Raw genomic sequence first — 24525 nt, forward strand, 5'->3', positions numbered from 1 at the left:
TTATGTTGAGTTCCAGATATGGTTTTCTTCTACCAGGAATATTATGATAATATTTTTTACATTATGCTAATTAATCAGCAAACAAGGTATGAGTTATGTTAGGGGTTGGTGCATTATGGGTAGGGGAGGAACTCAAGAGCTTTTTGGTGGCCACCAGTTAAAATAACAGCCGAGTTGGATCCAAAGGTCAAAGCCGAACCAAACTGTTGAGGAAGAATGAAAATGGACAACACAGATGGAATGTTATGGTGAGTACCTAACTTCATTGTTTGAAGTTAATGTGAGCATGCATTGTGTGATGACTGCACCATATTTTTAATATTAACACTGCTTAAACTAGATTACACAAAGTGAAATCATTCACCTGTAAGTAAAGCAGACTGATAGAGGGAGGGAAATGTGCTGTTGGTGTATGAGTCTATGAATGATCACGTTGTTGTGAATTAGTGGTGAAGTCATCCTTTAGATCTCTGAGAGGGCTTGCTGTAGCATACAAGCATGGTTCTATAATGCAGCCCACTTCTGCACTTATAGTTATCAATCTTTAAAAATCAATGAGTGTTTGTCATTGTGACACCTATATATCTCAACCTTTTATTACCTACATCTGCAAAAAGTACAGTTTTGTACCTACCATAAATGTAGATGTTCGAAGATCCACATTGCTGCAGTCCTTACTTATGGGTAGTCCGCTGTCCTCGGTCGGCCCGAATACCAAAGTATTAGGCTGACGTCGGTCATGGGCGCCTAGATCTGACATCAGAGCGTCAGGGTATAAAGGCGCATGACCGACGTCATATCCTCAGTCTTTTCTTGCCCCAGATGTCAGAAGGCCAAACAAGAAAGGCCACAGCCAAAAACAGAATACCTCCCACAAACAAGCCCAACAACAACCATCACCTAAAGCATAGCACCATGTCAAACTACAGTGGGGAAGGAGGGAGGGTAAATTGGACTGCAGCAATGTGGATCTTCGAACATCTACATTTATGGTAGGTACAAAACTGTACTATGTTCTTCATCTCACATTGCTGCAGTCCTTACTTATGGGTAGAATCCCAAAGCAACGGGAAAGGGAGGTTGGTAAAAATCATAGAGCATTAGGGGCCGCTAAAATGCCCTGTAAAATTGCAGTGGCAAATCCAGCCCTAGACTTAGAATAAAGAGGAAGGTGGTAATGTTTAGAAAAAGTATGCACTGAACTCCAAGTAGCTGCCTCCAAAATGTCTTTTGTAGCTACCCCCCTTAGAAAGGCCGTAGAAGTGGCAGTAGCCCTAGTGGAATGAGGCCTGATTCCAGCAGGAATCTCCTTACCATGATGGGAATAACAGAAAGAAATACAAAACCCAATCCATTTAGAAATAGTTTGTTTTGAAACAGGTTTACCCTGTGAACTCAAAGCAAAAGAAACAAACAACTGCTGAGACTGTCTGAACTCCTTGGTTCTGCTCAAATAATAACGCAACTGTCTGTGAATGTCCAAAGTATGCAAAATTTTCTCCCCTTTATTTTAGGGGTTTGCATAAAAAGTAGGCAAATGAATAGTTTGGTTTAAGGCCACACTAGAAACCACTTTAGGCATAAAGGAAGGATTAGTACGCAAAGATACCCTATCCTTATGAAAAATCAGGAAAGGCTCCACTGCCATGAGGGCCTGTAATTCAGAAACCCTTCTTGCAGAGGTAATGGCCAACAAAAAAGCAGTTTTCCACGACAAATACTTCAACTCGGCAGTAGCTGCAGGCTCAAAAGGTTGTAGAGTAAGTTTTTCCAACACAAAATTGAGATCCCAAGCAGGAGTAGGAGCTCTACGTGGGGGTCTTATATTCTTTGCCCCTCTAAGAAATTGCTTAAACAAAGAATGAGAGAATAAAGGAGGGTCACAATCATAGTGAGCAGAAATGGCTGCAGCATGGACCTTTATCGAGGAGAAAGACAAACCCTTGTCCAATAACTCAGTAAGATATTGAAGAGCAACACTTAAATCAGGTTTGGAGACATCAAAGTCCTTTCCTTTGCTCCAAATAAAAATCTCCTCCATTTATCAGAGTAAACTTTCCTGGTACTAGGCCTCCTGGCCTCCAAAATAACATTCAAAACTCGTTGTGGAAGCTGAGACCCTCCAGAGTCTAAAACAGAATATGCCAGGCTGTTAGATGCAGAGACTGAATCTTGACATTGAGGAAGTGATTGCCCTCTTGGGACAAAAGGTGCGGAATCAAAGGCAGAGGCCATGGAGGTTCTCGTACTAAACTCTTCAGTAGTGGGTACCAGTGTTGTCGAGGCCAATCCGGTGCTATCAAAATCATGGTTGGCTTGTCTTGTCTGGCCTTCAAAAGTACCTTGGGAAGAAGAGGCAGAGGTGGAAAGGCATATACATGCAGATTGTTCCAACTGAATGATAGAGCGTCCACCTTCCAAGCTGTGTGATGAAACATTTTTGTGCAAAACTTTGGCAACTGGCAATTTAGTGGAGAAGCGAACAGATCTATGTCTGGAATTCCCCATAACACTGTCAACTTTTGAAATACATGAGGATCCAATTTCCACTCGTGAGGATCCACTATTTGTCTGCTCAACACATCTGCTAAGGAGTTCTGTGCTCCTGGTAGAAACCTTGCCTGAAGATTGAGGTGTAGATTGAGAGCAGTTTCCCACAAAATCATCGCTTGCCTGCAAAGTGGGTAAGAATGGGTTCCCCCTTGCTTGTTGATGTACCACATGACAGTAGTGTTGTCTGTTTGAATCAACACCTGCCCTGGGTGAAGTAAATCTTTGAAAGCCAGCAATGCAAACTGGACTGCTAACATTTCCTTCAAGTTGATATGCAAATGTTGGAGTTTGACAGGCCACGTGTCTTGCACCCATTTTCCATTGAGGTGTGCTCCCCAAGCCTTGTCCGAGGCATCTGTCGTTAGAATCTGACTCGCCTCTGGCTGGGTCACAGAGAGTCCCTTGTTTAGGTGACATTCCTGAGCCCACCACAAAAACTCCTCCTGAATGCAAGGTATTATCTGAATGACAGTGTCCAGATCTTGGCAGTGCTGTGTCCATACATTTTTGAGATACCATTGAAGCTTCCTCATATGCAATTTGGCATTGGGAAGCACCAGAATACAAGATGCCATGAACCCCAAGGCTTGAAGGACTGTCCTTGCAGTCAGCCTGGACCGTAGAGACATTTGATGGAAATAAAGAGAAAGGCTTCTTTGTTTGTCCGGGGTCAAAAAAGCCATCTGGGAAGCTGTATTCAGTCTCACACCCAGAAAGCACATGTCCTGAGAGGGTACTAGACTGGACTTTGTTTCGTTCACAGAATACCCTAGGCATCTTAACACTGCCATCACATACTGTAGATGATGAAGAAGTTCGTCCTTTTCTTGTGCAACAATCAGGCAATCGTCCAAATAAGGATAAATCTGTATTCCTCTTAGTCTGAAAAAAGCTATCACTGGAGCCAGAACCTTTGTGAACACTCTGGGCGCAGTAGATAAGCCAAAGGGCAATGCAGAGAACTGATGATGTAAATTTCCAGCCCGAAAACGCAGGTACCTCCTGCAACTGGGCCTGATAGGAACATGAAGGTAAGCCTCTTTGAGATCCAGAGTAACCATCCAGTGATCTTTTCCCAACAGAGGTAAGAGTTGTTGTAAAGTCAGCATCTTGAATTTTGGAATGTCCAGGTAAGTGTTGAGGATAGATAAATCCAAAATTGGTCTCCACGTGTTCCCTTTCTTTGGAACTAGAAACAGGCGAGAATAAAATCCTAGGCCCACTTCTGACAGAGGAACTGGCTGAATAGCTCCTATTTGAAGAAGTAAAGAAATTTGTTTGTGAGCTTCTATCCTATGCCGAGGAGGGACGTCTGGGACGCCCTTGAAAGGAGGCATGGTATGGAAATAGAACTTGTAACCTCGGTTTATAATGTCCAATACCCATTTGTCCTGGGTGACTAAATGCCAATTTTGCTTGAAAAGAGCCAACTTTCCTCCCAAAGGAGCTGCCAGGCAAGAAGAATCTGGCAGCTGAAAATGCAGGTCATTGGGCCTGTTTACGAAAGGACTGGCCCCTGCCCTCACCAGCAGATTGAGCAGGCGAACTCCATTGTCTCGGCCTGAAGGTACTCTGAGCTCTGCCCCTACCACGCCTAGATCTACCCCTAGACTGAGAATCAGAAGAAGGGTACGTCCACCCCTTAGTAGACCAATTTCTACTAAACTTTGGAGGTTGCACCTGCAAAAAATCTTTAACAGTCTGCATAGACTTAGCCTTGTCTTCCATTTTCTTTAAGACTGACTCCACAGGAGGACCAAACAAAACTTCAGACTGTAAAGGGGCATCCAGAATTCTAGACTTAACATGCTCAGACAAATTCTGATCCTTAAGCCAGGCGTGCCTACGAATAACTGAACCAGTGGCAGCCACCCTAGAAGAAGCCTGTAAAGCATCAAAACCACATTGCAAAGAGTGCTTTCCCACCTGTTCAGAAACATGCACTAAATCCTGCAATTCTTTACACTCTATGCCCTCTGCCAAAGCATCCACTTTAGATCGTAGCTGAGAAAGGAGGAAATTCTGATACTTCAACATATGAAACTGGCAGTTCAAAGCTCTCATTGCTAAAGTAGAAGAGGTATACACCTTCTTACCCCATCTATCCAAAGCTCTAGCTTCCTTATCCAGAGGAACCGGGTTCTTAACAACAGAGGCTCTAACACCCTTAGGCCCCTGACTAATAGTTTCTGGGTCCGCCCTAGGACTCTTATAAAGATATTTATGAGCCTCAGGCACCCTGTAATACTTGTCCGGTTTAACTGGAGCAGGACGCACAGAGTCTGGATTAAGAGAAGCTTTCGAGAAAACATCTGAAACAACATCCAAAACCGGAGGAATAGCTAAGGGTCTATGCTGTGGTAAAAACAAGAACTCCCTAAGTCTCTTCCGTGAATCAGAGTAATCCTGTCCTTCCCACTTAAAATGCTCCCTCATGGAATGCAGAGTTTCTGAAAATGAAAAATCCTCTGGAGGAGAAGCAGAAGGAGTGGAATCCTCTGCATCAGAATCAGAATAAGGAGGGAAATCTTGAATGTCCTCAGCAGAAGACTCTGAATCATCTGAGGCCTGCTCCAAACTTTCCAACTCTGGCTCCATCCTGGGCCTCTTATCAGGAGGGGGCATAGAACCTCTAATTAAAGTAATCAAATCCTCTGCCATTTTAAGCATGTGCTTTTTAGGCACAGACCCTGAAGAACCAGAACTGACACCAGAGGAAGGCAAAACAGACCTGCCCTTAGAAGGAGCCTTAGAAACAGTAACAGAAGGCCTAACCACCTTAGGCATAGAAGGGAGAATAGTAACCTGAGAGGCCCCTTCAGCCTGACCTGCCTCCTGAGAAGGCCATATCATGTAAAATCAAAGTTTCCCCCTGGGACTCAACAGAAACTTCAGCCGGATCCACCTGTTCAGCTGTAGCTTCTAAAGATCCGGCGTCCGTAACGGACGAATCATCCTGCCTAGGCTTTAAAGATTTGTCTTTGCGCTTCTTAGTAGAAGCAGGCGTCGGAACATCCGACGGCATATTATAATTACACCTCTTGCCAAAGACTAACCTAGCGCAATCTAACCTCCATTTTATAGTGCGCTTATTAAACCTAGCACAAAACCGACACCCAACTACGTCGTGCTCCGGTCCCAAACAAGGAATACAAAGCGAGTGGTAATCCCTATGCGGTATCTGTTTCCCACAAGAAATACAATTATTCACTTTTTCTGACATCCGGTAAGTAACTGAGGCAAGAAAAAACAAAAATATTCCCCAACGGGGTACTTAGCCCAACTTGGTATCGGTCTGAAACTCCAAAAATGAAAAATTTCAGAACGCCGAACGGCACTTGCAACGCTGCTTCTGCATCGGACCATGCGGCAAAAAAGACTGAGGATAAGACGTCGGTCATGCGCCTTTATACCCTGACGCTCTGATGTCAGATCTAGGCGCCCATGACCGACGTCAGCCTAATACTTTGGTATTCGGGCCGACCGAGGACAGCGGACTACCCATAAGTAAGGACTGCAGCAATGTGAGATGAAGAACATCTGGATTTGTAGAAAAATAGGCAACATTTTTTGCACTTCTGACAGCCAAGCTCCTAATGGTATGTATTTTGATTTACTGATACCTGTATTTCATTTATTAGGAAGTTTTTACATGGAATCTAGCAAGTTGTGAATTGCTGAGTGCCCCAGGTTTGACAGAATGTTTAAAACAAAACTCAGTGGTGGATAAATACACTGCAGTATTTTACAAGTGCACTGCACTGCACTTAATGTCATACTGAGCAAATGAAGAGAAATGTCATTTGTTCTGCTTATAGTTTGGATGGTTGCTCATGTTCTCTGGCAAACCTTTGTGTGAAGCAAATTTGAAATTGTCCACGATTTCACAGAAGGTCCTTATGTTTGCCTAATATTTTTGGTCTGCAAGTTGTTTTTATCCACAGCACAACACTTTAGTTGTCTGCCAGCATGTTAAAAAATTCCTTCCATTACCATGACCAGCTATTGCACTTCAACTAGAAATCTAAAACTGCTTGCAGTGATCCACACACACTATTTAATATACATGACCTTTCTGTTCACTGCCATCCCAGTGAGTCATGGAAAGGGAGTGAACAGAAAGAGCTGTAGTGCTTTGCACATGGTCACTGCAGGTATTTCTTTTAAGTAAAGAAACATTTTTTTTTACTTAAAAGAATGAATAAATAAAGCACCTGAACTGAATATCTGCACCCGCTCATGCTACTCACGTGCAAATGACAGGCACCATGAGTATATAAGGATAAATACTGGATATGTGTGCCATGTATTTATTTTTTAAACTAGATTGCAGTGTTTGTTATGCCCAGAATGGAGGTAAACTAACATAAGTTAGCAGTGATAAACATAATAAAGCTTTTAAAATAATATTATTTTCTTGGTTGGCCATGGGTCCCCCTGGAGCTTTGGGCCCCGGGCAACTATCCAAATTGCCCCTATTATAATCCACCACTGCACACATGGTAATGCAAGGGGGCCAGCTATATTGCAGAACTATGTATAAATGGTGTAGTGTTATGTAAAATATGTATTTTGTACATTTTCTGTTCAGTTTCAGTTAAATGGCCATTTTGTTTTCTGGGTAATACCAGTGTCTATGAATCCTTTTAAGGCTTTTACATTTGCAGGCATTTTTGTTTCTCTAATGAGTCAGTGAACACCTTTGCAGCTTATCCATGTAAAGGCACACTCTATTTTTGCACTTTTAAGCATTTCTATTGGTAAATGCATGTGATTTGCAAAATATTGAAGGAGTTTCACTACTTTCAGGAAAAATGACAAGTGTCACAGTATATTTACAAAATGTACACTGGTAGATTGGAAGGAAGGTGAGAGGGAACAGAGAAAAGCAAAGGGATAGTGGGAATATAACAATAAGCAAGTGTTAATTATTTGGAAAGGTGCTTGAGGAAGAGACATTGGAGTTACAAGGATTATTTTTGAGTTAAGCAGCCATTAGGGGTTAACCGTGTGGAATATTTGGTATGACTTACAGTGAGAAGGTAATATGAAAGTATCTGCCTCGTGTGAGGCTTTTATTTTTATTTGCAAAACATATACATGTAGCTTCTGTAAATAGGACTTTTTTGAATTGGTTATAACATTTGCAGAAAGAGGAGATTATTTCTGTTGTATCAGTATCCCATATGCATAGGGCCATTGTTGTAAAACTGTGGTCTAAGTAGTAAAATTTAAATCAAAGGGAATGTAAAGAGGAGTTTGAGGAAGATTTGGATCTCTGGTTATAGGGTGTGGTCCAATTTGTCAGCTTGCCTGTAAAAAAAGGAAACGTTTCTAAGGTGATAAGAATGTAGGTTAGGGATGTTAGTAATGTTATACTTCTCTCATTTTATTGGTAGACACTTTGCTTTAGTTAGTAGAGTTTGTGTCCAAAGCCTTTCCACCAGGGTATCCAGGTCTTCTGCATTTGCAGAGCAGACAAATTTACTTAACCTTCAGACTATGTTGACTAGGTTTTGCAAAGTTTTCCATTACCACTACTCCACAACATGAGCAACCATATTGTTCTCATGTTGCAGCCGCTTTTTAGCCATATATAAAGGCAATGGATTTACCATCTTGTGGATTTTCCCAGTTGCAAATGCCCACACCTGAAAGGTTTGGTGAACTGCATCTTAAGTCAGTCAAGATTTCTGCTGTTATTGATGCATCATCAGTAGTGAACTCAGATTAGAGAACCAGGTACATTTTCAGAGATTTTGTAGTGAGGAATGGGGCCAATTAGACTGTCCCTTTTTGGCCGTCTTCTATAGCTTCTCTATTGTAAGTGACAAAATCGGTGCTGTACTATGCTATTGAAATGTATACAATATCATTGTATAACCACCTACCGTAGATGACAAACATTCATACATGCCTTCTTACATAAATCTTTGTTTCCTACAGGAATACTGCAATGCTATTTGGTTACAGACAGAACCACACATTCAGTACTGCCCATTATATGCTGCTGTAGTAACACAGTCTATTGGCAGTGATGAGAGTAATGCGTATAAAAGTAATGCATTACTGTAATATATTACACTCTGTACTAAGTAATATTATGCGCTACTTTTCAATATAGTAATGCAGTAATAGTAATATGTTACTTTTTTAGTAACTAGTAATGCAAATGTGCATTACTTTTGCTTGAATCAAATTACGTACGACTGAATGGTTCAAAACAATTAATGGAATCAAGCAAGGGTGCCAGAACTATTGGATGAAGGGAGTGAGCCCCCCCCACAACTTTAAATTGAATGGATGTTCCCAGTTCAGCTGTATTATAAAAAAAAAATAGAACTGAACGATTATATTTGTTTCCATGCTCGCTCGCTTTCTTTCCCTTCCCAAAGCATAGTAATAGGAGACAGGTAGCCAAACCATGCCCTGTTACTATTCAGTTGATGTGGCTGCAGTCAGTCGCACTTCACAGTCACCTCTCCTACGATGTAAATTTTTTCATTCTGGGGGGGGGGGACGCCAAAAAGTGCTTCATTTTGTAGGATGTAAATGCCATTGTAAGCAATCTAAAAAATTCCACTTTACACTTTTTTTCTGGCAGAACTACTTCCCCATGTACATACATTCAATAATTGTCTTACTCCTCAGTGTTACACACTTTATCATAGCCATTTTACATCTTTACAAAGGCACATTCATACCCTATATACTAATCAAGAATATCTATCTCTTTCCCTTGGTAATAATACTGTATTTTACCTTATTAAACTTAGTAGTCACAATCTGTATATTTGTAGTTCTGTATAACTCAATTTGATGAAATAATTCTTCAGGTTTATGTACTGTATATATTGCATGGAAGTTTTTGTTTGTCTTGATTTATTTAGTTTAAAGTGGAGCTTTTCTCCCCGGGCCTCTACTGAAAATGGACATGTATCCAGTTAGACTAGCCCGCTCAATAAATGTAAAATAAAAATAAATAAATAAATAAAAAGAATATAAATGGCGGTGATATTACCTGTAATAGTAAGTGCATACCTCTCAACAGTCCTGTATTTGTGGGAAATACTGATTTTAAATTGAAGATAACAGGGAACCAGTAAATTTCAAGATTCTCCTTTAAATTATGATTTCCTGGAGTTTAGGATTGTTCCAGTATGTTATCAGCTCAAAAGTCCCATGTATACATGAAGTTCAGAACCTTCCAAATGGCATTTACCAATAGTTGGCAAGTGGTGGTTTCTACACACACATACACACACGCACACAAACAGGAACTGAACCTTCAAAGTTTCTTCATAAAAACATAAACAGCAAGTCTACATCATACATTATGCATGCTCACAAAAAATATAAATGTAAACTGAAAAATAAAGGATGAGTGAGTAACAGATACAGTCCAGTCAAGTGTTAGGCTTACGCATGGACAATGAACAAATGCGTGGTTATACAAGTCAGTGACACTTTCAGCATGCAGATGTCTTTAGTTGTTAGTTAATAATAACTGTCCTCCTGTCTAATGTAGCAAAACTATTTAATGCACGAAACTGTGGACTGAAATGCAAACTAGTCAGTTTTTCAGACGTTAAAGTACAGTGGGGTGATTGCTTAGCAACGGGCAAAAAAGGCTTAGTTCAGAAAGAAATGCCATTTTGTATATTGTAAGGAACCAGAAGAGCAATTCTCACACAGTAACACATGGCCATAAAGCCGTGTTGTGGCAGGTTGATCACAGAGAAATATTGTTGATCACAGAGAAATATTAATGATCACAGAGAGATATTAACATGTAATTTCTTCCAGTTGTGTTTATAACCTCTGTAGTATTCATGAACTAGCCTAGGTAATCAGAACTGGAACTAGTCAAGGGAAAAGTCTTTCTACGGCATAGGGTCAAACCATTGATCATTAAGGAGAACTGTAACTTGACCAATGCTTACATAACATACACAACAAAACACAAAACACAAAAGTGGTTAAAGTAAAAAATGCAAAATAATGTTCTAGTAATATTTATAACTTGTGCAACATAAGGCTTAGCATTTATATTTAGTTTCACATTTTTTCAGAGCCTGTATACTTTCTCCCCTTCCAAAAATGTATTTTGGTACAGTCCTGCTAACTTATCATAGTTTCATAGTTTAGTACTAGGCTATCTGCCCTGGGGCATTTGTAAGCCTAGCCATGGTGATGTGACTTTCGCCACCCCATGAAATGGTACAAAAATGCACAGAATAGATTTAGAATCCTGTGCCTCTGTCTAGTAGTGACACAGTGAAGGCCCCCTTATATAATAGAATTAGTTTACTGTGCCCCTGTCTAGTAGTGACACAGATGTGACCCCTGGGGTAAACTTACGATCTCCCATCCACTCATCAAGATTTCTCTTGAAGAGAGTTAGTGAGGGGCTCTGCCTAACATGAACTGGGATTTTGTTCCCGAGCATGGGAAGCCTCAGTTGAGGGTAATTTATGTACTGGCCATTCTTTGCTTTTAAAGGAGACGTTTAACTTACACTTTAGAGATGCCTGAACATGGACTACTTTATTGGAGATACCATGTCGGAAGATGTTTGGCTGTGTGGAAAATAAATTGAGACTTATTAGGGTTAAGTGTAGCAGCTAATTTTAGCAAGTGAGAGTGGCTTAATAATTAGTAAGCAAGTGCTATTTTTTTAAACTGTTCTGATTGGAGGTTGGAAGAAATACAATATACTCTGTTGTTAGATGATGCTGGTAAATTATGCTAACCGGCTGTGGTAAATTAAACTGAGACTATGGCAATCAAAAATGCATCTGCTGGCTTTGTTAGGGGCTGTAGTATCAGTCAGATGTTTATGCTAAGAATTGTAAGTTAGTTGTCCTGAAACTGTGTTTCATAATGCTTTATCCCACCTTTTTTAATTGTGCTTTACACTATGCTCAACTACTGCTGGTCGTAATTTATAAAATGTATTTCTGAAACAGTATTTGTGTTTCTTCAGATTTTAAGTAGCAACTAATTAGTTGCCTGTATTTTATTTTAAACAGCATAAAATGTATGTCAAACATTTCCCATTGGAAGTTTTGTTCTGTAGTTGGTGTTTTATATACTAGACATGTGCCTGGTGTTGGGTTAGAGCATCAGTCATCTATCCTTTTGGGTTTTCTCCATTTTCAGAAGAATACTCCCATGTAAAACAGTTTAGTTTTGTTGTATTACTTTTTTTTTTTTTGCTGTAAGATGCCATTAGTTTTTGCTAAAAGTTTATAAATGTCTTCCATTTTTGAACAAACCTGTTGCAGTAGTGCCCACAAATGTGATGTTATGTACAAAAATGCTTCACTTCTCTTATATTGTGACAAAGCTAACACCCTGGTCCCAATAATAAATATATGTTTCATCATTATGATCACTGCTGTAGGAGCCCGAGCTGTATGGGTTATATCCTGCATAGGATACAAGAGCCAGCCAGCCAGCTTCCAAAGCTTCAGGACACCAGCCACACACACAAACCATCGGTCAGCTTGAGCTGAGCTGACTAAATAGTCAGGTATGGGTACAGTGCCCTTTAGAGCTGTCCTTCCTCTGATAAGAGAGCTCCTCTGCAGGTTTTTGAATATCAATGATTGGCTAATGCTGTTAAATTGCTGGGCAAATAAGTTTTCTTTGTTGAAAACCTTCTACATTACTTTTTTACTTTAGAAAACTTACTTTTTCTTAAAAGCAAGTACTTTTTCGCTAGTAAGAAGTGTTGTTGACTGTCTTATGACTTTTATGTACTTTTAAACAGGAATGCACTTTTTTTAGTTTTGTGCTAAGAAGTTGTTAAAAGTTGTTATAACTACTACTTCTGTGGGGAAACTGGTTATTTTACTTTTTGGGGCTGGGGAAAATGTTTAAAGTGTTTTTTAATTGTCTTTTTTTCTGAGGAAGAAGTTATTTTTTTGCTACTTTCCTGTTTTGCAAATTGTTCCTGCTAAGCTTCCCCAGGATCAAGCACCATTTTTGGCTTGACCATGGAACAGAGTACTGGTCCCTTGGTCAGACCGTCTTCCAGTCACAGAAAGAAAAATACTGTTAAGCAGCCTTTGCCAATGCAGCAGGCTGCTAATTTGCATCATCCACAGGTGAATGGCTCTGCCATGTCCAAAGATGGTTCCTTAGACCACTCATCTTTTTCTTCAAATCCCTCAGGTGTAGATCATACAGCCATCCTGGACCACGGATTAACCATGTACTCATCAGCTGTTGATGACCCTACAGTCGGTCATGGGAGAAGGGGCAGAGAATATGCCCTGCTTACCAGAATATTGTGCCCATGCCAGTGGAAATTGTCACTGACAATGTTGGATATTTTTTTTCTCAAATTCTTGTCAAAAAGAGACAGAAAATGAAACATTTATCTTGTCTTGTGTCAGTTACTCTGGACAGGAGTATTTTATTGGGCTTGGCTCATGGTCTTGTGCAGGCACTTGATCCTTCTTATAAGGCAGTTTCTGATAAAAGAAAAAGGGATTCCTCTCTCCCTGAAGAGGTTCAAGAAGTGTAATCTTTACAGGGTTGTGAAATGGTAGATGCATTATTTTTTTCTCCTCAGGTTTCTGATTCAGATTCTGAGGAAAGTGTGGCATTTGATTGCCCCTGTAAGGGAGTCTCTTTGAATCTATTTTTCAGGATGAGTCAGTGTTGTCAGTGGGAGAATTCTGAGATCTCTCACTCCCTAAGAAAATATTATGATTTGTTACAACTGGAATTTCCAGAATCTTATCCATCCTCCTCTTTCAGTCTTGGTGGATGTTTTTGTCAGACTGCAATTTCCCTGACAGTCAGCCTGCTGCCCCTAAAAAGCCAATAGATTATATAAAGTTATTCAGTCTTTCAAGTTTTTATACACCAGTCTAAGACCTGACCCAACAGCTATAGCTTTAATAAATCCAACTGCTGCTAAACATTTTGTTAATTCTAATCCCTGTGCTTCTAATAAGTATGGGAAGGCTTTTGATAACATTGGGGAAATAAGTATATGCTTCTGCAACTTTGAGTTTTAGAATTCTAAACTGTCAGGTTCCTGTGTTGAAGTTTATCCTGACTAATTGTGAGAGTACAAGAAATGTATTGGCACCAGTTTCTTGTTGTGAGGAATAATCTATGTTGTGTAATACAGTGTCTTCCATTTTTCAATTCACTTTTCATTGTTTAAACTGTGTTTATGACTCAGTAGATACTAATTCCAGGGCTTCCGCCACTAGGACTGTTTTAAGGAAGTCTGCCTACTCAGAACTTCCCATAAGATGTCAAAAGTTAAATTTTGAATTATCCTTTGGATAGAGATTTAGTATTTGCACCTTCTGCTGCAGAGATTATCAAAATATGTGATGATAAGGCAAAGCGGACTCGAGCAATCTCTCAGATTGTTAGCCCTTCTTCTCTATGTTTTCATATTGATTCTCTATCGTTGCCTTAAAATGAATAAACAGCCTCAGCAGAGTGCTGGTAAGCACACATTTAAAAAGCAATGGCAAGGAGGCTCTGTTTGAATTCCCCAGAACAAACAACTGTCAAATAAGTCAGAATGATTGTATGAGCCACCTTGTCTCCTACTCCCACCCTGGTAGTGCCATAATCCTTTCAGAAAGTATAAATCTCCATTTGTCTGTTTGCCAGTAGATGGTTTCAGAAAATGGGTCCTGAATGTGATCATTCTAGATGACAGTGGGAGGAACTTCCTCTTTTTCAGAGAATTTTTCCTCATCCGACATACCAAACACTTCTGAAAGATAACATTTTTAAAGCTCAGACCAGATAGTGAAGGATCTGGTTTCACCAGGAGGCCTCACACTCTAATCCATTTATGAGCAGTAGCCAGAGGATATCTCACCCCTTCCTCCATGACAGAATACATATATACGCAGAAATCCCTAAACTGAGAAGCATAATAGCATACGACTCCAGTACAGCTGTTGGTACTAGCATGACTTCAGACACTCCTACCAGTCCCATCTGTTCAGCTCTATCACAGCTCTATTCCGTATAGTGTCACTAGCTCATTCTACCTAATACAGAGAGAACATTTAAGGGAAAGCCACTTAGGTTCTTAATTTTGAATTATCTTCTGTTTTTCCTTTCTCCCTTTCCACGTTCCAAAAAAAAAAAATTCTAAGCTTTTTTCCTGCCTTTCCTGTAGCTAGTTTAGTCCAGATACAGATTTGCTGTATCCAGGACTGTTTGTAAGCTTCTGAGCCCCCCAAGCCTTTCTGTGTTGGAGGGGAGCCTTCTAGCTTATCAGTGGGAGTGGTAAGCACTAGGTAGCCTATCTACCACAAGAGTGGTTTATGGCCCAGAAATTGTAGATTATTGGCCGTTTGGGCAGTTTTTCCATCTCTTTCAACCTTCTGGTTTAAAAGCCCGCATTTGTGCTCATTTCCCACCTTTCCTGTAACTAGTCCAGTCCAGATACAGATTTGCTGTATCCAGGACTGCTTGTAAGCTCCTGAGCACCCAAGCTTTTCTGTGTTGGAGGGAAGCCTTCTAGCTTATCAGTGGGAGTGGTAAGCACTAGGTAGCCTACCTACCACAAGAGTGGTTTCTGGCTCAGAAATTGTAGTTTATTGGCCGTTTGGGCAGTTTTTCCATCTCTTTCAAATTTCTGGTTTAAAAGCCCATGTTTGCACTTGTTTCCCACCTTTCCTGTAACTAGTCTAGTCCAGATACAGATTTGCTGTATCCAGGACTGTTTGTAAGCTTCTGAGCCCCCAAGCCTTTCTGTGTTGGAGGGAAGCATTCTAGCTTGTCAGTGGGAGTGGTAAGCACTAGGTAGCCTATCTACCACAAGATCCAGGTACAGATTCTTAGTTTTAGCACTTGAATTTGCTTATTCGTGCTCAGCACTTCTTCAGAACTTGTTGTTAGCACTAAATAAGCTACAAATTACTACATCACTCAACCTTCCTCTTTACCTAGAGAAAAACAGTTTTTTACTTACTTTTCTCACTTGCTTAGAGAAAAATAGCTCTTATGCTCACTTTCCTCACTTATCTAGAGGAAAGTAGTTTTTTTATTCAGGCATGTCTAAGGGTCAGCTCCCAGTGCTCTCTCCTGTCTATCTGATGAATCTGGGCATCTTTAGGCAATGTAGCAATTGCCTCATGTACACAGTCAACCCTCTCCTCCTACGACCCAACACCACAACCTGTGAGAGATGCACTTATCTGGCCAAACTGGAGGTAAAGCTCTCTCCAACCAAGACTGAACTTGACAGTCAAGAGGAGAAGGTAAACACTTGCACCACACCACACTCATCACATAGTCCCACTAAACCTACACCACCAAAATCCACACACAGAAACACAAAAACATTCGCAGAGGCTCTCAATAATCTGCTCAAGCAACAGAGACCTCCAAAGCAGAAATGCAAGCAACCTCCACCCCCCCCAACACAACCCAAATAACACATAGCCCACAGACTCAGTGTGCCAGTAAACCACAGCCCATAAGGCAAACCAACATAGCCAACACACTAGTCATAGGTGACTCTATAGTCAGGCACACTGATGTCCCACTCACCAGGCTAAACAAGGAGAAGGTTACTGTCAGCTGCATGTCAGGTACTAGGATCCGCCACATAACCCACACACTCAGGTCACTCCACAAAAAGTACAAATATGACTCTGTCATTGTCCATGTTGGTGTGAAGGACCTGAGACGTACCTCCATAGACTACATGAAAAGAGACATCGAAGAGCTCTCAGATCTTGTAGCCCAGGCAGGTATGACCCTAGCACTGAGTAGCATCCTGCCATCGCCCAGAATGATACCGCAGTACAAGGACAAAATGATTGACTTCAACAATTGGTTAAGCTTCTGGTGTCATTCTAAGGGGATCCAGTATCTGTCTGCTTGGGATGACATGGTCGACAGACTACGATGCTTTGCCAGAGGTGGCCTGCACCTGCCACCCCTGGGATTCCGGATACTGGCTAAGGCTCTTGCCGCCCCTATAGCGCCTTTTTTAGGCAAGGTTCAAATTACAAATTCAGCACTGTAACAGGAACAGGCAGGCAAAAACTGAGGGTAATGATACTCAATGCTAGAAGTCTAAATCTCAAAATGCACTCACTCGAGCCACTCCTTAAAATGGAGAGCATCGATATCTGTGCAGTAACTGAGACCTGGTTCAAGGCTCTAGAGAGCACCCCTGCATTACCAGGCTATAACTCATACCACACTTTTCGGCCATCTAACCTGGAACACCAAAGGCGGAGGTGTGTCCATATTCATTAAAGATATCCACACCTCCATGCTAGTTGCGCAGCATAATGCATCTAAGGTTATCCAAGTGCAACTAACTCTGGGCAAAACTGCAATCCAAATTGTAGTTTGCTACAGATCCCCCACCATGCTCCAGGATTCCCACTCCTCTTTTCTTGATATACTGGAAAATATTAGGGTTCAACCAAACACCCAAATAATGGGCTGTTTCAACTGCCCCACCATTAAATGGGAAAACTACTCATGTACCGACTCCTCCGCTCAGTGCTTTCTGGAATTCATAAATTCCAATGCCCAGGATCAACTTAACTACACCCCCACCAGGGGCAACAGTATCCTAGACCTAGTCATTACCAACATGAGTGACCGGTGTTCCACACCTGAAATCAACTCCTCGTTGGTCAGATCCGACCATAAGCTAATCACCCTGGATGTACGCATCCCACCCCCACCCACCATTAAGGAAACCATGGTAAAAATTTTCTTCAAAGCCAACTTCATGCTTCTTAAGCCAGAAGTGACGAGCTTCATGACACCATGCAGATGGACAATACAGTTAGGACTGCTGAATCCTACACAAATGCAGTCTAAAAGCACTTAGACAAGTGCATGGATCGTGCTATCCCTAACAGAACCAAGACGCTATCCTCCAAAAAAAGGAAGCCAATCTGGTGGTCCCCTGCCACAAACAAATTCTACAACAGAAGGAAGAAACTGTTGCAAAAGAGAGTAAAATCCCACTAGTGGAGGAGCTCCCTGGTAAGCCTCAGTAAGAAGCTGAGATCCCTTATAAGATGTTCCAAAACTAGCTACGAAAACAAAATCACCACTGATTCTAAGGGCAACCACAAAGAATTATATAGCTATGTCAAGAATCTCAGTGGCAACACTCAGATCTGCTCTGAGTTACAGCACAAAGGTACGAAAATTACAGAACCAACTGATATTGCCAGCATCCTGGCAGATAGGTTCAGTGCTAACTTTACCCCCTTTTCACCCACTAAAGGGCCCGTATCTATACAGGAAGAATGCAGAGTCCCTGTAATCATATCTAGGCAGGTAAGAGCTGCACTCTCTAAAACCAAAAACACAGCATCCATGGGACCGGACAACATCCCAGGCTGCATTTTACACAAACTTCAGAACGAACTGGCTCCCCACCTAAGCACCATGTTCAGTCATAGTCTCACGTCAGGCTTTGTGCCCACTGAATGGCACACAGCAACAGTTATCCCACTCCACAAAGGGGGAGCCACCACTGATCCTGGGAACTATCGCCCTATTAGCCTGATGAGCCTGGTCTGGAAGGCCATGGAACGTATCATCATGGAACTCATAAACAAAGACATTGGTAACCTCCAAACTCTGGACCCCACCCAGTTCGGGTTTGTGAAAGGCAGATAATGCCTTCTGAACCTGATCGACTTATTTGAGGCAGTCACCAAAGTCGTAGACGAGGGTAAGGTGGTTCAAACAGCTTATCTTGACCTCGCCAAGGCTTTCGACACCATGCCTCATTCTGGAATTATAGCAAAACTCACTAAACTAGGTATAAATACTTATATCACAAGATGGGTTGCCAATTGGCTCACTGACAGAACCCACACTGTGAAAGTTGCAGACTCCAAATCTGACATCAAACTAGTGACAAGTGGAGTACCACGGGGTTCAGTTCTGGGACCTCTCATGTTTTGTATCTACTTCTCTGAAGTACAGGCTAACACAGAAGGCCTCTGGCTAATGAAGTTTGCAGATGTCTGCAAGCTAGGAGCCATAGTTGAGTCCCCAAATGATGTGGACATCCTACAGAAAGGCCTCACTGAGACAGATGCCTGGTGTCAGAGGCATGGCCTCAAGCTTAATCCCAAAAAGTGCATTGTCATCCCCTTTGGTAAAAACTCTGTACCCATGAACTACCACATAAACGGCAGTCTACTTAATGCTGAATGTGTGATAAGAGACCTTGGGACCCAGGTGGACAGTAGTCTCTCCTTTGATAATCACATTGCCACAGTAGTCGGAAAATCCTTATATGTGGCACACCTCATCACAAAAGGGTTCTCATCCAGGAAAAAAGAGGTCATTGTTCCCCTCCACTCAGCACTCATTAGGCCCATTATAGAGTACAACGCCCCTTTTGGAATGTACCTCACAAGACATCTGCAGCAGCTGGAAAGGCCACATAAGTACCTCACAAAGAGGATTACTGGCTTCAAACAGATGCCCTACACTGTCCGTCTCAAAAAACTCCAGCTTTACTCTGTAGCATATGGCCTACTCCGTGGAGATCTCTGCCTAACATATAAAGCTATGTTAAACCCTGAGCTGTTGGTCATGCTACACCTTAAAAAATCCCAATCCCTCCAAGCTACATGCTCTAGGGACCTAAACCTTGTCACCACAATAAACAGGACATGATGGAGGGATAGATTCCTGTCCTAGAGACTTCCTATACTCTGGAACAAGCTACCCATCTATATCAAGCAAAGTTCCTCATTAGCACTCTTCAAGAAAAATCTTGATGAGTGGATGGGAAATAGGGAATACACCCCGGGGATCACTTCTGTGCCTCTGCTTGACAGGGGCATAGGAAATTAACTTTCTTGGGTGGCGTAAACCAGGGAACCTTGTTGGCTAGGCTTAGTTAGGCCCTTGGGCCGATAGCCTAGTACCTACCAATGAACCTATGAACCTATGTATTACCTATGAACCTATGTATTATTTTCTCTAACAAAACAAAAAAACATCTACATAAATGTGTAACCTGTTGATGTTCTTCATAAAGATTACTGCTGCAGTAGCCTAAGCTGTATGGGTTATATCCTCCTAAGGATATAACAGCCAACTAGCTTCCAAAGCTTCAGGGCACCATCCATACACCCAAACCATTAGTCAACCTGAGCTGAGGTAACTAAAAGTCAGGTTTGGGTGCCAAGCCCTTCAGCACTTCCCTGCTACTGAAAAAAGCACTCTTCTGACAGTCTTCAAGGATGGGTGGCTGCCTAGCACTGTTCCATTGCTGGACAGAAAAGTTTTTGTACACTTTTAAATATGAGTACTTTTTTACTTTTGTGGTAAAAAGTTCTTAAAACTAAGTTTAAGCTATTTTTTGCATGGCAAAAGTTGTGTTATTTTACTTTTGATGGATGGAGTATTTAAAGTGCTTTTTTAATTTTGTTTTAAGAGGAAAATATTGCTTTTACAGACTATTGCTGCCAGGCTTCCCTGTGAATCAAGCAGCGTTTTTGGCTTAACCATGGAACTATCTACGTGTTCCTTGTTTTTTACTTCTTCCAGCCACAAAAAGAAGTAAGTTGTCATTTGTGTTTGCAACCATGGCAGCCTACTAAAATGCCTGAGCCACAGGTGGGTTCCGCTGCTGAAGCCAAAAACTAGTTCCTCTGACCACTTATCTTTTTCTTTGCATCCTGCTGGCATAGTCTTTACAGACACAGTGGACCAGGGGTTAGACACATCCTCTGCAACTGCTATAGTGCTTGTGGTGGGCAAAAGTGCGCCACTCATGTTGGTTCTGGGAGAAGGTGCTGAGAACGCCACTCTGCCTAGCCAGAAAGCTATACCCATCGCTTGGGAGATGCTTGCTGGCAAAAGTGGATGTGTGTAAAACAATTGTCTATAGCTCTATAGCTCTGCCAGAATGTAACATTTTGAGCTCAGGTTTTTCAGTATACTATCTTTGAATCACAACCACCTGAACTTTGACATAAAATGAGTGCCACTCAGATCAAAAGTGCAATTTGTGGTAAGAACTATAAAACCACATTTACAAATGAAGTTATGCAACAGCACATAACGACTAGACAGCATCTACAGTTATGGTAAATTCCTAAACAACTGTACTTAAACCGAATGCCGTATATATATATATATATATATATATATATATATATATATATAAATTGTGCAACATTGGAGGAGGTTAGTACAGGCCTCCTAGACCTTACATTCAGTCAGAGATTCCTTCAGCCTTTCAGACTTCAAAATCCATCCTGCTGCCATTTTTTTTTTTGAAAACAAATGCAAAACATTTGCAAGTGAAATAGCACAGCAACACAAAGAGGTAGACAGGCCTCTAAAGTAAAATTACCATGAAAATTTCATACCAAAAATCCACATAGTTGAAAAGTTATAATCATGTACAACACTCCGTTAACATGGACTACATGCAAGTACACATGCATATACTTATGTGTATGCATATGTAAGTGTATAAATATTTATTTCAACAAATGCCTATAATGCTGCCAAAACTTAATAGCGCTCAAATTTTCAACGTATCATTTATGAACCACTTCCTTAACTGTGACACTGAGTTTGTATGTAAATGACTGCAAGACAACATTTACAAATGGATTTGTGCAATGAGAGAACATGCTTGACAGAAGGATCCTTAGAATGATCACCCTGAAAAAGTCATACCAAAATTCCATACATTTTTATAATACTAGATAACAGTCCATCAATTAAAATGGGTAACATGCTTTTTTCTTAACATTGTTGTCAAAAAAATGCCTTTAACCCTACTAAAATGTGACATTCTGAGGCGAAGTTTTCAATATACCATCTATGAACCACCACTGGTGCCTGAAATGTGACAATAAAGTTGTGCATCTTAACTCTGGAATGCAATTTGTGAAAAAAATGCAAGATGGCATGTACAAACAGGATGGTGCAGGATCACATGACAGTTTAACAGAAGGCTCTCATAGATATCCACCTTGCTTTCATAACAGAACTCCACATAGCAAAAACGTTAAAATCCTACACATCTGTCAGGTAGTTAAAAATAGGGGGAGGAGCTATTTTACATTAAAATGCACATAAAAATACATATAAAAATACATACATATATTTAAACTACTAAATGTAAAATACAAACTGCACAAAAAAATGCAGATACCCATTTTATGAGTGCAGTAAGGTGTGCATAGTGCAGATATTATTGTGCACCCTGAGAATGCAAAGTAGTCACCATTCAGGTTTGTTCCTCACAGCACTCCTACTCTGCTAATGCTTTGGTGTGCACACAGACAGACAAACTGTGTGTGCAATTGGATCTGTATTTTAACACTGACATTACAGAACGTTGAACTGCATGTGGTCAAAACCATGTAATCAGTGTTCCATAACATCGAAAAGTAAAAAAGACAGATCTGTGTTTTTGGAAGGGGGTAAGCCCACATGCACCCGTGCACCCTTCTGCAAATTATATATATATATATATATATATATATATCAACCTGAGATCACACTTCATTGGGAAAAGGGTAAATTCTCTGATCCCTACTGTACCAAGATCTCCATAGAAAACTTTACTTTCAGAAAAGTCAGTCTTCTGAAGGGAACCGTTTCTATACTGTGTGTGTGTGTGTGTGTGTGTGTGTGTGTGTGTGTGTGTGTGTGTGTGTGTGTGTGTGTGTGTGTGTGTGTGTGTGTGTGTGTGTGTGTGTGTGTGGATATATAAGGATTTCCATTTGGACTCCCTGGCTTCAAAAGGCCATTGTTTACATTAATTCAGAAGTGCTAGAGGATGTAATGATATGCACATAATTATGCTTTATGGAGGTGAAGGTTGTGAATATCGGGACTGAATGCTTATTAACCTGTGGTTTTTGCTGCCATTCTGTCACTATCACACTAAAGCTTTCTGTCATTGAAACTGCTTTTGCCAGAAAGAGAGAGAGTGGTGACATTGCTTAATGCTTTCTAAATTCTACAAAAGTATTACTGACTTCCATATCCATAATGGTACCATTGTTTGAATGGGTATAGAGATGCAGTTTCTGCAGTCATAATAGTGGGCTTTTACGGAGTAACAGAACAAATGCAGTGTTTTTCCTGTTGAAAAATGAGCAAATAATTTCTGTAAAAAAGTTTATATATAAATTGATAATATAAAAAAATGGCATATTAGCCACTGATCTAATGTCTAACAAAACAAATGTATTTTCTCTGTTGAAAAATGAACAGAATATGTTAAAATAAAAAAATATATATAAAACTAAAATTGCACACTTGGTAAAATTTGAATGGTAGAAACTGCAGTAAAAATGTAAACATTTGTGTTGTACTTTTTTTTAAATTTTGAATCTCTAGGGAATTATCAGCAGGGATGAAATTGTATTTAAGGCTGCAAGAACTCGCAAGATTCCAATCCTGATGGTGACATCTGGAGGTTATCAGAGGAGGACAGCAAAGATCATAGCTGACTCTATCCTGAATTTGCACAGCCATGGGTTGATTGACAAACAGTTTGTTGGACATGAGGCTGGAACTACATTATCTCTTTGATGATAAGGAAATGTGCCTCCTTACAGTGCAGTTCTCAAGAGAGAAGGCTGGTTTAAAATATCAGCATCCAGGGTTAATACTTCTCTGTTAGTGCTGTATCGAATAGCAGAAAACATAGTAGTTAAATTGACTTTCTTTTGCAATCCATAATATTTTCTAAAAATATATTTAAAATGCTGCTAATAGTAAAGAAATCCTTGCTTAATATTAAATGTATCCACACATTTCTGTGAATACAAATATCATACTGAATATATTGTACAATATTGTGATTAACTCTATTGCCACTTAATTTATTGATCTTCCTTCAGTCCATGAGAATTGCAGATTTCATTTACGTATCATATTTAATTTTTAATCTACCATTAATTAATTTATTGATCTTTCTTCAATCCATTAGAATGGCATATTTTCATTAACTGCCATATTTAATTTTTTTCCTACCATTAATTAGTTAACATTTTCAGGCTAAATATAGAAATTTCTAGTTGATTATATTTTTGTATATATGTGTAAATAGTAATACACATCAATAGCTCTTAAATGATGTAACAGAATTTTGTATTTTTAACTTATAGTAAACTCTGGTGCTGCACTGATTGTATCCCAGTTTTAAGACTGTATTGTTTGTGCATACAATTTCACACTTTACTTTCAGTATGAAGGCCACTGTGAATGTCATTACTGTTTGTTTTGCATGTATTTTTTTATTTGTTGATGGGATAAGCTCAGTGGACATAAGTGTTGCTTTTCAAGAGGATCGTGGGAGCACTTTAAGGAAGGATTCAAGTCCTGATCTACAGGAAGTATCTTGTTAATAGCTTAGAGCCATAATCCTTTGCACTTACTACCAGAGCGTGGTATAATTGGTTAATGGTGACAGACCGTGTTCTGAATTTTTTTCTGCTTTCAAGACTGTGTTACTCTGAGTTCGAGACAAAAGGTTTTACAGCTAATATGATAGTGCATCCTGTAGTTATTTTTCTCTAATTTCATATTTTAAACAAGGCAGGAACTTATAGATAGTACTAAGTCAGATGAATAGACATAATACTCTATTTAAAAAAGTATTTCATGTGTTCCTTTTGATATATGAGGCAAATTGGAGAAAATTGCTTAAGAGACCACTATGGACAGACACTGATATGTATGTGTGTGTGTGTGTGCATAAATATATGTGTATATATATATATATATATATATATATATATATATATATATATATATATATATAAATAAAATGATATTCTGTATGGTACAAACCTCTGTACAACATTCTAAGTAATCATTAATTTTTTTTTTTTTTTTTTTAACTACAAGCTGCAGCCGGCATGATGGGGGTAGACACCAATGTGATTTTTGTTGTTTTGGCTAAGTCATCAGTTTCCCACAGTGCACTTTTTGTCT

At 40.1% G+C, this 24525-nt stretch overlaps 1 protein-coding gene across 5 annotated transcripts in view; it reads left to right on the forward strand.

The window, feature by feature from the left end:
- The window catches only part of HDAC11 (histone deacetylase 11), a 770405-nt gene extending 746671 nt beyond the window's left edge, over positions 1-23734 (forward strand). For all 5 annotated transcript variants that reach the window (XM_044078103.1, XM_044078104.1, XM_044078105.1 and 2 more), the window contains one exon: positions 22924-23734. In XM_044078103.1, coding sequence (XP_043934038.1) covers positions 22924-23118 — 195 coding nt within the window. In that variant the 3' untranslated portion in view covers positions 23119-23734. The remainder of the gene's footprint in view (positions 1-22923) is intronic.
- Positions 23735-24525: the final 791 nt, after the last annotated feature.

This window comes from Protopterus annectens, chromosome 7.part0 (assembly GCF_019279795.1).
Source record: "Protopterus annectens isolate FY-2018-M chromosome 7.part0, PAN1.0, whole genome shotgun sequence".
NCBI classification, from domain to species: Eukaryota; Metazoa; Chordata; order Ceratodontiformes; family Protopteridae; genus Protopterus; species Protopterus annectens.